The sequence below is a fragment of the Pseudopodoces humilis genome, chromosome 4 (genome assembly GCF_049639895.1).
Source record: "Pseudopodoces humilis isolate 2021_Gansu_Grassland_sample_001 chromosome 4, ASM4963989v1, whole genome shotgun sequence".
NCBI classification, from domain to species: domain Eukaryota; kingdom Metazoa; phylum Chordata; class Aves; order Passeriformes; family Paridae; genus Pseudopodoces; species Pseudopodoces humilis.
Genome location: NC_142203.1, coordinates 60,098,915 through 60,112,635, shown reverse-complemented (window position 1 = coordinate 60,112,635; position 13,721 = coordinate 60,098,915). Strand labels below are relative to the sequence as shown.

General features: G+C 37.4%; 1 protein-coding gene across 1 annotated transcript in view; it reads left to right on the top strand.

Annotated features, from left to right (window-relative positions):
• Positions 1-12,902, top strand: part of IL31RA (interleukin 31 receptor A) — a 30,794-nt gene extending 17,892 nt beyond the window's left edge. The window contains exons 12-15 of the mRNA XM_005531160.3: positions 1,753-1,893; positions 3,117-3,210; positions 4,631-4,709; positions 5,548-12,902. Coding sequence (XP_005531217.2) covers positions 1,753-1,893; positions 3,117-3,210; positions 4,631-4,709; positions 5,548-6,147 — 914 coding nt within the window. The 3' untranslated portion in view covers positions 6,148-12,902. The remainder of the gene's footprint in view (positions 1-1,752; positions 1,894-3,116; positions 3,211-4,630; positions 4,710-5,547) is intronic.
• Positions 12,903-13,721: the final 819 nt, after the last annotated feature.

The following is a 13,721-nucleotide window of genomic DNA, read 5'->3' as shown; positions in this document are numbered from 1 at the left end:
AGGTCTCCACTAGCCCATTGGTTAAATACCAACTCTCTCTAGGAGAGCCCGGGAGAATTTCACTGACCCGTCTAGGGGGAAGGGCTGGCCCGCTGTCTGCACTCCCTCAGAGGTTCAGCAGATGCACATCACGTCAGGGTCACCAGATGTTGCTCTATTAGGAACGGCTGGGAATGAACGACACAGACTCTCTAGGGAGTCGATCAGGAGAATGTCTCTAGTTTATTACTTCAGGTTTGTTTTATAGACTGGTATGTGGAAAGTACAGAAAGGAAACTCCCATTGGTTAGCAAATCACTACATTACCATCATTGGTCAGTGGTGCACACTACCCCTGACTTTCTCCTGCAAAGAAAACAAGAGACAGACAACAACACCTGCAAGGCTGTTCCCTGTCTCTGAGAATTGTTTGGAATCCTCCCATGAATTTTTCAGGCTAGCTTCTCAGGCAGGACTGAGAGAGCTATGCAGCCTGTAATTTCTACAGGCTCTCTCTTTCAGAGTTAGACACAGAGTCTACACCAGGGCAAGAATATTCCTGGTAATTTTTAAGTGTGAGAGAGAAAGCTAATTATTTCTGTCAGATTTAGTCACCTGCACACAGTTTTTTCTACTGTGTTGGTTTCTGAGTAATTTAATCCTGACTGCTTTGTGCAGGGTCATCTGTGAGATAAGGGGGTCTCATGTTACAGAGCTTTATTTCTCCTTATTACTTTAATGTAAAGCAGGCTGTGTCCTTTTTAGGATTTTTTTAGGATTTTCTTTAGAATACTAATATACTAAAATACTAATGCAAGGGAGTTAAATTTAAATAGCAAAAAGTGCTGTACTGATGTTTTTTGACACTTCTCTGATGTCACGTGTTCTTGATAATAGTAGAATGTGGGGATGTGTGCCAAGGTGACTTCACTGATGGCCTTTTAACATTAGAACTTCACTTTCCCACCCTTAAGTGAAACTCAGTTTATTTAACTTTGGACATATTGCAGCGTAACTATTTCCTGGGTGTTTCTTTATAGAACTGACTGAGGAAATGGGTTTCCTTTGACTTTGTGCACCAGAAAGTGTTTTAGTGACTGTAATTTCTTACATGAAGATGCATTTGGTACTGTTAGACATAGGATGACAGGATACATGCCCTGCTTAAAAAAAATCTACAGGTGAAGCACATTACATTAATTTCAGTACAAACTGCAGTATTGGAAATACTGAGTTCTATTCATAAAAGCATTTTGAAACTTGGAAAAACATTCTTGTTTATTTTGGCTTTCCTTTGATTTATTGGGGTGGTATCCCAGTGCTGATAAATGACATTTTTTTTGATGATCAGTTTCTAACTGTGTGTAGTCGAAATATAGTTAAATTTCACAAGCTACATAAACTATTTGAAGTTCTTAATTTCAGAGCCAACTATTTTGAGGAAATAAAGTTCTCAAAGTGCTAATTTCAGTGATAAACTGCAGGAGATCATCATTCACCTATCTTTAATAGTATCAAAAATATTTGTATTTATTTTTAAAAGCAAATAGGTAATGGTTCAGGTTTTTGCCTCAAACTTTTAAGTGGTGCTGATAAATATCGTTTAGTAATTTAAGGTTTGTCTTTTAAAGGACTGGTAAGGTTGCTTTGTATTTCAAATCACCTTTAAAATAGTTTGTGATCTGTAATTGTAGAAGTTGCTGAATAAGTGTATAGTTCCCTGATGTAGCACTACTTTTGTGTATTTACTGACATAAGTCTTCTCCTAAAAAGATGAAACGGTGAACTCTGACACTCTGCAATACAGACTGAAGTCCTTACAGGCTAATACACAATATACTGTTCGGATCATGGCAAGCAACAAAGCTGGTGGGACCATTGGAGAGCCAAGAGCTTTCAAGACTTTGAAATTGGGTGAGTAATAAGCCAGGTTAATTATTACTGTTTTTAAGAATGGGCTTGGAAGTAAGAAATACAGGACATTGTTTTTTAGGCATTTGTTAACTTCTGTTTGTTTTTTAAGTAGTGTTGAGTGAAACAAGGAAGAATTGGCAGCTGTAGTTGAATTTAACTTAATTTCAGTGACAATCTCACAGACTAAAAAACCCCTCAGAATGAGAAGTCAACCCCAAAAGTCTTTATTTACTTGTCAGGAAAGCTGTGGAGTACTGTGGTTGTTTGTGGAAGCAGCAATGTATATGCTATTAACTATGGGATGGGATGTCTAACAGTTGATTAAAAAGTAGACTTTTTCATCTGAGAGATTTACAATAACCATACATTGTGTTGCACCTATTCTGGTATATAAATTTAACTGATAAATGGGTGCAGAGGTGTTGTGGCCAGTGGGTGTGTAGGGAAATACCTTTTCCTATCCCTTACTATTTGTCTAAGCCAGATTTGACAGGGAGGTTGGTATAATGGCAGTGGATCAGAAGTTCAGACATTTCCTCATTTCAGCTTCTCAGTTGAAGAATATTTTCAGCACATTCCTAAATGCCTCTGGTGCTCTGGTTCTTGGAAACTAGCTCAGAAATCTGAGCAGTGTTTCAGTCAGAGTAACTAATTTTTTTTTTTTTTTGTGATTTATATCTATTTCCTGCACCTAATTTGCAATTTATCTTTTTGTAGCTGGTAAGCTGGTAGAAGTAGCACTGCCTGGCAGATTTAGGTGAGCATAAAATAACAGGTGACCAAGAGGTAGTGGAGTCTTCATCCTAGATTGCTTTCAAAGGTTGGCATGGTATGACCTTAAGCGGCCTGATCTAGTTTTAAAGTTGCATAAAGTGATCTACAGATATCCTTTCCAATCTAAATTACTGTGTGATTCTGTTAAAAAAAAAGAAATTTTAAAATGTGATAAATCTGTTCCTAGAGCATCTTGGAAAGTCTCATCATGACCTGGTTTTCTGGCTCAGTAGCTGTGGCTTGTTGGATTCTAAATACTCATATTTTGACTCAACTAGAATGGGTATCCTACAGTATTCTGAGTAATTTTGGCTAGTTTTGACAGAGCTCTTTAGAATTGTGCTAATTAAGTGACTTGGCTATTAAAAACTGTCTTAAGGGAATACCTGAAGAAATGACAATGTGTACTGATTGGTTTTTTTCTTTTATTTCTTTGCTTTTGTCTAAAGATAAAGATGATGTCATTTTTATTGCCATACCTGTTGGGATAAGCATGTTGTGTCTGATAGGCCTTTGGATAACATGTGTTTTGAAAAAACATGCGTGAGTATATTTTCTGCTGTCTAAAACTGAATGCAGCCACTTAAAATTAACTTGTAAAATGGAAATGTTTATTTCTTTTTTTAAATGCCTTTGTTGTTTTCAAAACCAATGTCAAAATAGAAAACAAGCAATTGAAGTAACAAATAAATAAGTGGTCAGGTTATACTTTGACTGCAGTTTATGTGCTAAGTTAAAAAATAAGGATTAATTTTAGAAAGTTTAGTCAATTGAAACAAAATAAATGAGAGAAACAGATTAACATATCACCTACATCAGTTAATGGAAAATGCTACATACATACCATTTGCAGTTCTGTGTTTATTTAAATGAGGGGAGCAAACTTTAACTCAGTTTCTGAAAAAATTAATAATGCCAAGAAATAAAGCTTTCTAGATACTTTTAATATGCTAAGATGGTACTAGAATATATTTCATATAGCCCCTATTGCTTATGTTACTTATACCAATATGACTTTTATTAGTTTGTGATGCCTCCCTTGAGCAGCAAAGGAGTAAGGAAAAAAAACCTAGAAACTACATTGTGTAAAGATATTGGGATGCTTGATCCTTGATTATGGATCTGAATCTGTACATGATTCATAATCCTTTCATCTGCTATCATGGATGTCCCCATGGATTTTAAATTTTTTTCTCGGAGCATGGGGATCCAGTAACATTCAAAAGATGACTGTGAGGTTTTTTAAAATCAGCTAATAAGTAGAACTGAAGCAATAATTTCCCTTTTACATTTTCATCTGTGTTGAGTATACTGAATTTTTACAATCATAAAACCTGATTTTTTTTATTCTGAAGAATACTTTGAGATGCAGTAGAATGTTTACATTCTTGTGAAGATAAAATTGCCATGTGAAAAGTCAAGCTAAGGACTGGTTTTCATTCCCTTACCTTTCTACCCAGTGTCAATGAGTGATTCAACAACTGAGTATCATTCATGTGCTGTTGATTTAGGAACTGAGTGCAGCTCTAATATGGTGTAGTGCTAGGGACACTTTTCACCTGAAGTGGCTTTTCACTGAGGAAACACTCTGAAAAATGATCACAACAAAATTTGTATACTGTCTTATTTTGGCATGGTCTTATTTTATATACTATTTAATTGAGTGACATAATAATATATATAATTATACATATATACATAATATGTAGAATAATAAAAAATGGCTTTTGTAAATTAATAGATTTTTTGCAGTTTCTGTGTAACCTCTGAGGTCTTGTTGGGATCTTTTGTAATAAAAATGGGAAAACAATTTTATTGAAAAGCATTGTGTTGATATAGAAAAGACTTCCTTTGTGAAAGTTTGATACTTTAGCAGTAATTGGAATTTCTGGTAACTTGCTTATTTTATTTTTAATAATATATTTCTTTCATAATATGGCTAAAATTACTTTCTCAATTATAGGTTTAAAAAAGTTTGCTGGCCTGATATACCAAATCCTGAAGAGAGCCTTGCAGTTGAATGGCCTCTTGCTTCATCTATGGTAATAGTTGGAATTTTATGTATTAAAGAAGGGATCAAATGGAGATAAAATAAATCCTTTTCTGGCAGTCATTTTATGAATCAAACCCCCCTCTCACCTTTATTAAATTCCATTCTTCTTTTCAAGTGCTACAGAATGCTCTTTGTAGTATTCCAAAACAAGAGAGAATATACATCTTGATGAAGTATGTTCATCTGATTCTTACAGGATATTTAGAAATAATGTTTTGAAGTGACAGTATGGTTGTGGACATTGTTCATTTAATAAAGTAAATTAAATTTGCATGGGCTGATGAGTCTACTAAGTCAGGTTTCCACATCTGCATACCTCCTCCCTTGTCCTCAAAAATGTATTGCAACATATAGTAAGATTTGGTATATGGTTGTATTAACAGTTATTTTTATTTTTTGAATATTAATTCCTTATTAAAATTTTGATGTTTATTTGAATGGAGTGGAGTTGATCAGGTATATACAGAAAGTGTAATTTGTGGATAATGGGATTTAAATTTTTTTCTCAAAAATGTCTGGTTAGACTAGAAAAGATGGACACAATCCAAACCTGATTCTGAGCCTTCAGTGAAATTCATTATTTCATTAAGCACAGAAAACCTAATATGAAATTGTTTAGCAAATGGACAGAATAACATTGCCTTTTTTAGTACTCATTCACACATGTAACTGCATCCCATCTGAAATGCACGTGAGCTCTTTACTAGTGCAAGTCTGAAATTTCAAGTGAAACAGAGCCCAAATAGCAATAATTTATTTATTAAAAAATGACCTGATGCATTATCTATCCGTTTATAACTCTCCAATTTATCTCTTTGTACTGACAGAATAATTCATTTTTGAAGAGAGTGTCGTCTCAGACTAAAACTGTAGACTACGAAGACATAAATGTTTTGGAATATTGTTTTCCTGAAGAAGGTCAGGAAGAATCACTACTAATAAATTATGAAAGCCATGTTTCTGAATTTACTGATATTAATACAAAAGGCATAACTAACAGAGATGAAAAGATACTTCATAATGAAGAGGATGAAGCTGCTAATTGTTTTTCCCCATCTATGCCTTACGTAATTGCTGATCAATTTACCAGAAGTCAAATGCATTCAGCTTTGATACCAGTGAAGGAAGTCCAACCCATAGAAATGGTGGCAAATGATTTGTGTGGATCCCAACAGAATCCAATTAAAAATGAAGAAAATGATGTTGAAGAAGTTTTAAAGCTGGAAGATTTCAGTGAAAAAGCACTATTCAATCCATACCTTAAAAATTCAGTTAAAGCAAGGGAATTTCTTGTTTCTGAGAGCTTGCCAGAGCACAGTATGGATGAATGCAAAAGCCAGTCAAGTGTCTTACCTCCTTTTCAACCAAAAGTTCCAGGACAGTCCTACATAACGCTGGACATGTTCAGGCTGGCCAAAGCTCAGTAGCGTGAGAAAACTCCATTGTAAAATCATCCTGTGAGATATCCCTTGGCACTCCTGCTCATAGGCATTAATATCTAACGTGGCTGATCTCAATTGATTTGGATGGTAACACCCTTTTCCTTCAAATAGCTGTGAAGTAGTTTTTTAGACTGTGTGTGTACACATCAGAGTTCCCTTTCAAATTGGATTTTTGGGGGTTTTGTTGGTTTTTTGTTTTGGTTTGTGTGTTTGTTTTTTTTTTTTTACCAGGCATGCCAGTAGTGAGGCACAAGAAATAGCTTTTGTTATTTCTTGGTAGTTCTCCTGTATCAGCGTGCTAAAGCAAACTGCAGGAGCATCCATCATTACAAGCAGCTCATCTCTTTCTCACAACACAACCAGTTCCCAAGGCTCAGCTCTGATGGGGAAGCACGGGCGGAATTGAACAGTGTCAGAATCTGCCAAATCCTTCCTTCGGTTACATGGAGCAGAACTACTTTCCTTTTCTTATTTTCCTTGTTTGTTTTTTATCTGATTTTATATATCATGTTTCTCTTGCTTTACAAATATTTTCTAGATTTCAGTAGTTGTCTTTTTTCATCATGACTCTTGAATTAATAGTTTGGCCTTTCTTGTCTTTAATGAGAGTATATTTGCTATGTTATCTGCATTTTGGAAAATGTGTTATGTTGCCTCCTTTCCTTTCTCATGTTTTTAATAGTCCTCAGCATTTTGTGCTGTTTTTGTGTCTCCTGTTTGTTTCCTGCTTTCTAAAACTGCTTACTGAAGGATAACTTCTTATCTTCTTGTTCCTTTGCTTCTGTTTCAATTTAAAACTGCATTTCCCAGTTGAGGTTTTGATATTTTGAACTGAAAAAAAAAGTCAACTAAATATGTCATCTTGTGTTAAAATAAGCACTGAGTTAGGAAGTTGTTCTTCAAGGAGGTAATGAAAAGACACTAAGTCTATAAAATCTTCCCAGATTTAGGATTAAATCAATTACCATGTATTTACATTTACCGTGTTGCATCCACAAGGTATTTCTACATGAGGATATAACTTTTGTCATTTGTTTTATGATTTTGTTAAGCCATAAATGGAATTGTAGTTTCCATTTTACAAATCAGCAATTAAGTAGTAAAACACTCAATCACACTAATTTTTTAACAAGAAGGAGGCTATTATTGTAAAACTCTTACTGAAATACTCTGCTAAATAACAGGTTTAAAAAGGTGGCGAGTCCAAATAAATTGTATTTGAAAAGAGTGTTCAGTATGTCACATATGGGAGATATAGTAATTTTAAGACTTTGAATTATTTTTACAGTATTTAGGGGCTTGATGTCTTTAGTCTTGTTTGCACAAGATTGTTGTTTGCGCATCTACAGGTTTCTTCTGGAGTAAAAAAGATACAGGAGTTATGGGGATAGAAAAATGAGAGACAAATGTGAATAGGATTAGAAAGCCTTTCCTTTCTGTGCAGGAGGAGGAGCAGAAGAATGGAAAATATATTGTAAACATGAATGAGGAGGCTGAGCCTTTCCCTGGATACAGTGGCTATTACTTGCATTGTTTTGGGGAAAACAGTATAAAGTTTTGCATTTATGATCTTTTTCTATAGTATGGAAGCTGCTTTAACTTAGAACAATATTCCTCTAGTTGCCAAGAAAGGATGGGGAAACAATTTCTGCAAATGTTTCTTATCCAGCAGCATTGATTTCCACCTCTCATGTTTGTTGGATCACTTTCTGAACCATGGTGCTCCAAGATGAAATACATATATGTTTGCTTTTGTAAACCCTTGCTTACTTAGGTAAGTCAAACTCTGGAGTTAGGACAAAGCTTTGGTTAGGTCAGTGCTTTTTCTGCTGCTTCAGTTGTTTCTATACTTCTCACTCACAGCTACCTTGTTGTATCCCTGGGCCCAGAACTCACCAATTCTATCACAGCATTTTTTTCCCTTAAATCTCAGTGTTTGTTTTAATATCACAATATATAAAAATAAACACATGCAGAGATATTTTTGACCTTTCTAGGAAGTGTTTAGCAGTTGTATGAAATTCTGCATATTCTGAATCGCATGTTTTAAACAGGTAAAATGTGAAAATAATGCAACCTTTATTGCTGGGTGGCTTGGGTAGGTTATCCTTGTAACAGTTCTTAGGTTCTGGAGGGTGAGTATATCCTTCTTTTTTACCCTACTTTATTTCCTTCCCTATTGATACATTGTGCTTTCCTCTCCTCATTTTTCTGCTTCCCCTCCCCATTATTTCTTCAGAAAAAACAAAATGCTAGAAGTGGGCTCAATACATTCCAGAAAGCAAGGTTGTCTTTTGCGCATGCTTTGAAATGAAAGCTTTGTGCACTTGGTTTGTTTTGCACTGGGAATTTTACTCTTTCTGACATTTTGCAATTTGTCTTTCAAACTAACACTGTGAAGCATTAAAAAATTAAAACTGAGAAAACGTGTAAAATTTTTTTTATTGATTTATCCTAAATGCACCATTTAGACATTTTAGATTTTCTTATTCACATAGAGTAAGTCTCACTTTGGGCTGCTGTTTATAGGGTCACAAGAGTGGGCTTTAGTCCTAGTAATTTTTTACAGCTGCAATTTGCGCTGGTAACTTTCTTTGAATGTTCAACAACAAAAATATTATTCCATTTGGGTTGTTATTCAGGCAAGAAAAGTAAGTTTCCAGATCAGCTTGTTAATGAAACATGTACTTATTAGACAGCACTAATTCCTGTGAGCAGACAGTGGTCTGAAAAAATCAAGAGGAGCTCAGCCCAGGCACTGTTTGTCAAGGACTAATGAGCATTTCTCAGATTATGGTGGTGCTGGTGCGGGAGTGTGGGATGCACCACCACAATCCACCCCATGACTAAAGTCAGCTTCTCTGGGCATGCTGCCCCAGGCAGCTCTACAGCTTTGGGACAGAATGGCTGGAACGCTGCCCTGTGAAAAAGGACCTGGGGGTACTGGTGACACAGCTGAACATGAGCCAGGCTGTGCCCAGGTGGCCAAGAAGGCCAATGGCATCCTGGCCTGGCTCAGCAATAGTGTGGCCAGCAGGAGCAGGGCAGGGATTGTCCCCCTGTCCTGGGCACTGGTGAGGCCACACCTGGAGTGCTGTGTCCAGTTCTGGGCCCTGACTGCAGGAAAGACACTGAGGGGCTGGAGTGAGTCCAGAGAAGGGCAGGGGAGCTGGGGCAGGGTCTGGAGCACAAGTGCTGTGAGGAGCAGCTGAGGGAGCTGGGGGTGTTTAGTGTGGAGAAAAGGAGGCTCAGGGGTGACCTTATCACTCTCCACAACTGCCTGAAAGGAGAGAGTGGCCAGGTGGGGTTGGCCTCTTCTTCCAAGTAACTAGTGTTAGGATAAGAGGAAATGGCCTCAAGTTGTGATAGCTAGGGTTTAGACTGGATGTTAGGAAAAACTTCACCAAAAGGCTTGTCAAGCACGGGGCCAGGCTGCCCAGGGAAGTGTTGAAGTCACCAGCCTGGGGGTATTTAAAAGATATGTGGATGTGGCTCTTGGGTGCACAGTTAAGTGGTGAACTTGGCAGCGCTGGTTAACAGTTGGACTCTATGATCTTACAGGTATCTTCCTTCCAACCTAAAGAAATCTGTGATTATACAGGGCACATTTAAAGACATAATCCACTTTATTGATACATTTTCCCCCAGGGCAGAAAGGAGCTGAAATCTGATCAGACTTTTTGTAGGTGCACCCATGCATACCATTCCTAAACAAAAAGAATGTTAGAATTACCTCTGTGCTTTTCTAACCTACCCAACACACTAATTTCTTGCTTGTTCAGAGCTTCTTTACAGCTAGTTGTCCATTACTTGTATTAGTATTTGATCTCCCCTCCAACTTCTTGTCTCCCTCAATGGTTGTTAGACCTTACATGAGGAGCTGTTGAGCTGCCATGTATTATTCATCCTTCCTGTGAGAAGAATATGTTACACATGCACAGTTAAGGTAAGTTGAAATGCACTCTCTTTCTCTAGTGTTTGCAGAAGCAGAATACCTCCAGGTGTAGACTTTTACCAAAAGGAGATGGCTTGGCCCTGTCACTGCTGCAAGGTGATATAGCTTCATCAGAAGTGATGCAGTTGTGCAGAAATAAACATATATCATGTGCATATATGCATCTATGTAACTACAGATTCCTTTGGGAAATGCCTGTTGAAGTGCTTGTGTATACCTGAGCATATGCATCTGTGCACATGCCTGAACTCAGACACATGCATACATGGGGTGTCTTTATTAATGTAGTTTGTGCAAGAGTACCCACAGAGAAGGAAGTTGTTTATGTGATTTATATTGTTGCATAGTGTCATTCACCAGCACAGATGGCATTGCAGGCTGCTTCACTGCTGGGATGTTTTGCATTGTGCATGGACTCTAGTGTAAGAGCCCACAAGGTCCTGGCCCTTGACCAGAAACCCTAGCCCACATTTGTGCTCTATCTGTGCACTGTATTTTTGCTTTTAGATTGATGTGCCTGGTTTCTGAGTTTCCTGTGTGAGGAGGTGCTTGGCTCCCTCCATTCACAATTCAGTGCAAAACAGCACTCAGTCTGGATGCTCAGGAAGCTTTGGACACATGGAGGCTCAAGTCCAGAGCTACAGGGTAGGAGTGTCACCCATTGCTCCCATGATACAGGTAATTGCTCAGATCAATAGTAAGACAGTAACTTGATGCCTTGTGATTGCAGCAGTGCTAGGCAAGGCATCTCTCAGGGATAAATTGAGTAGATCTGTGCAATGACACAACGCCCTTAGGTTATTAATACTGGGCTAGGTATCATACATTTTAAAATGACACTGAAAGGCTGGGCAGAACAAATGTCAGAGCCCACGTTCTGTGCAGCCTCAGATGAGCCATGGTGCACACATTATGATGTGGTCGTGAAAGTGAGGTTTGGTCTGGTGGTTCTTTGTAGCTGAATGGTACCAAATCCTTTGGCTTTACATTGTCGGGGATTAGAAATATTACAAGAAAAGATAATGAGTCAACTGAAGTTCTGTCTCAGAGAAATAACAGATTTTAATTTTGATCGCTCCCTCAATGAGTTAGAGACTTCTGTTATAGCAGGGGTTTCATGTATTGGGTTGTAAGATTTTAGCTTTGCTCATCTAGATGTTAAAATACAAAAAACCAAAGATTCAAAGGTGCAATGTTTGATGTAGCAAGCAGTGCAATTCTAAATCTCAGTGGTCTCACAAAACAGTGTTTTGAATAAAAAAATCATGCTTTTTAGGATTATAAGAGGTAATTTGTGAATACTTATTGAATAGCTTTATCTTTTGCTAGTAACTCTTCTGAAACAGTCAGGATACCCTGCTAAATGTCACTCGACAATAACATAGAGGTTATATACCATAAATTATTTAAGGCTATATTAAAGCTTCTTTTAAACAGATGAAATGGATACTAATTTAAATTAATATCTGAGTTGCTTTGCTCTTGTATCAATCTGCTGCAAAGATAATGGAAGTTTTGTTCTACTGCTCTGTGTTAATGTCTGGTATACTGATAACAGGCAGCAAGGCATATTCTCATTGCAGGTGAGTCTTGAGCCCATAAGAGCATGAGCTTATTGCAAGTACAGGTAGTTGTTAATTGCAACCTCTTCTCTCTCCTGGCACAACAGAAGTAAAATACACAGTGATCTTATGGTGTTTCTCTAGAAGGGCTGGAAAATGTGCTACTCTTGCCTCCTTGCATAACTAAAGGAATTTATATGTCTTGTGAACAAAGGATGACATTTGTAAACAGAGCTGACAAAAAATCATTAAGCACTGTTTTTGTGGCATGACCTGTTCTTAGTCATACTGTTTATTAGATGTATTTATTCCAAAATACTATTTGTACCCTTCCCACATACATGTTGTGTTTTGCAGTCTGAGAATTTATGAAGAAGGCTCTGAGAAAATAGTGTCAATTTAATCTGTTATGTCTTTCTTTCTTCCACTTTGCAGAATTTTTTTTTGTCAGTATTTGACAAAAATGTAATTATTCTACTGAACTTGGACTAGTTTGCCTGCTCTTTCACTGGGCTTTCTAATGATTATTTTGTTTGCCTTTTTTCTCATGAGTAAATTGTCATTTTACTTCTGCCCCACTGTTTAATTAAGAACTATCTTAATAGCTAAATACAAATTAATTAATACTAATCTAAATACCAATTAAGAACTATCTAAATATCTAAAACTGTTTTATTTTGGTCTCTTGAACTCAGAACATGAATATGAAGATTTACAATCAAAAAATGGGAACAGATGTTTGACTAACACATCCTTCTGTGAATTGTGATTTTAGCAATATATTGGTTTTCAAGAATATCAAAACATTAATAGAAACAGATGTGCATATTTATGCTGTAGATTTATCCCATCGGTATCCTAACAAGATACTTGAAAAGTAAACAGCATGATTATTTGGTGCTGCCTGTGTATAGCAGACTGGAGGAAAGATTAATGGCTCGAAACAACTGAAGTGTGTGTTCAGAGCAGGAAACAGGGCAAGTTCTGGGTAGGTGGTGCAGCCACTGCTTCACCCCTCACCCACTGGAGCCCCTGGCCGAGCCCCAAAGTGGCTACCAAGCCACTGCCCCCCAAGCCCTCTGTCCCACAGCTTCCTTTTCTCAAAATCTGTGTTACTTAAAACTGGAATTTCCTAAGTGAGTGCTTTGTGAAGTGCTTTACTTTAATTGTGTGTTGCTTTAAAATTTGCCAAGTACTTTATTCTCTAATGTTTGCAAATAAAAGCTTGCTATTCAGCCTCCTGAGAAGTTTGTTGTCTTCTGAGGGTGTTGAAATACCACAGCCCTTTCAAACACTTGCTGAGTGAGGTTGGGGTGTACCACCATTCCTGTGCTATACTTCTTCAGCTCTTAAAAGAGACAAGTGTAGAAAGTGCTCTCACCCAACAGAAAGGGGCACAGTTTCAAGCCAATCATGTATCTGACTTTACCTGAGAGGTTAAAACTCCAGGGTGCAGGCTGTCCTGAGATACCCCAACTACAGATTAGAGATATCCTTTCCCAGGGTCCTGAATTACTCAGGTTATTCAAGTGGGCTTTGGGGGCATGGAGGAGGGTGGAGGGTTAGCCCACAACTCATATGCTGGGGGATGAGGATTCTGTTTGAACAGAACATCTAAGGCTGCACTGGGCTTGTTTCCCAATTCAAGCTGTCAAAGAAACTAGGCTATAATAGGGTGGTTTATATTTTAAAAATGCTGCTTTGACATTGACTAGTCCTATTGAGTAGTGAGATTAAGACTTTTGAGTTGGAATGGCTCTACTGATATCTTTCTCAGCCTCTTATGTTGCCTTGATTTCCAGGCACTGCTCAGCCCCACACTGATGAGTAGCAAGTCTGCTGAGCCAACTAGTATATTGTTTCAGGGTATGACCTGATAGAATTGCAGTTTCTGAGTATTTATTTCTTGGAAAAGTAGCTTTATTTATATTCAATGGGTTTGCCATTGCTATGCTCAGAATGCAGTAGTAGCCTAGCCAAGGCTAACTTCTACAGAATTTTCACCACTACCATGAGCATGACATGAGTATGTCTAATGGAAT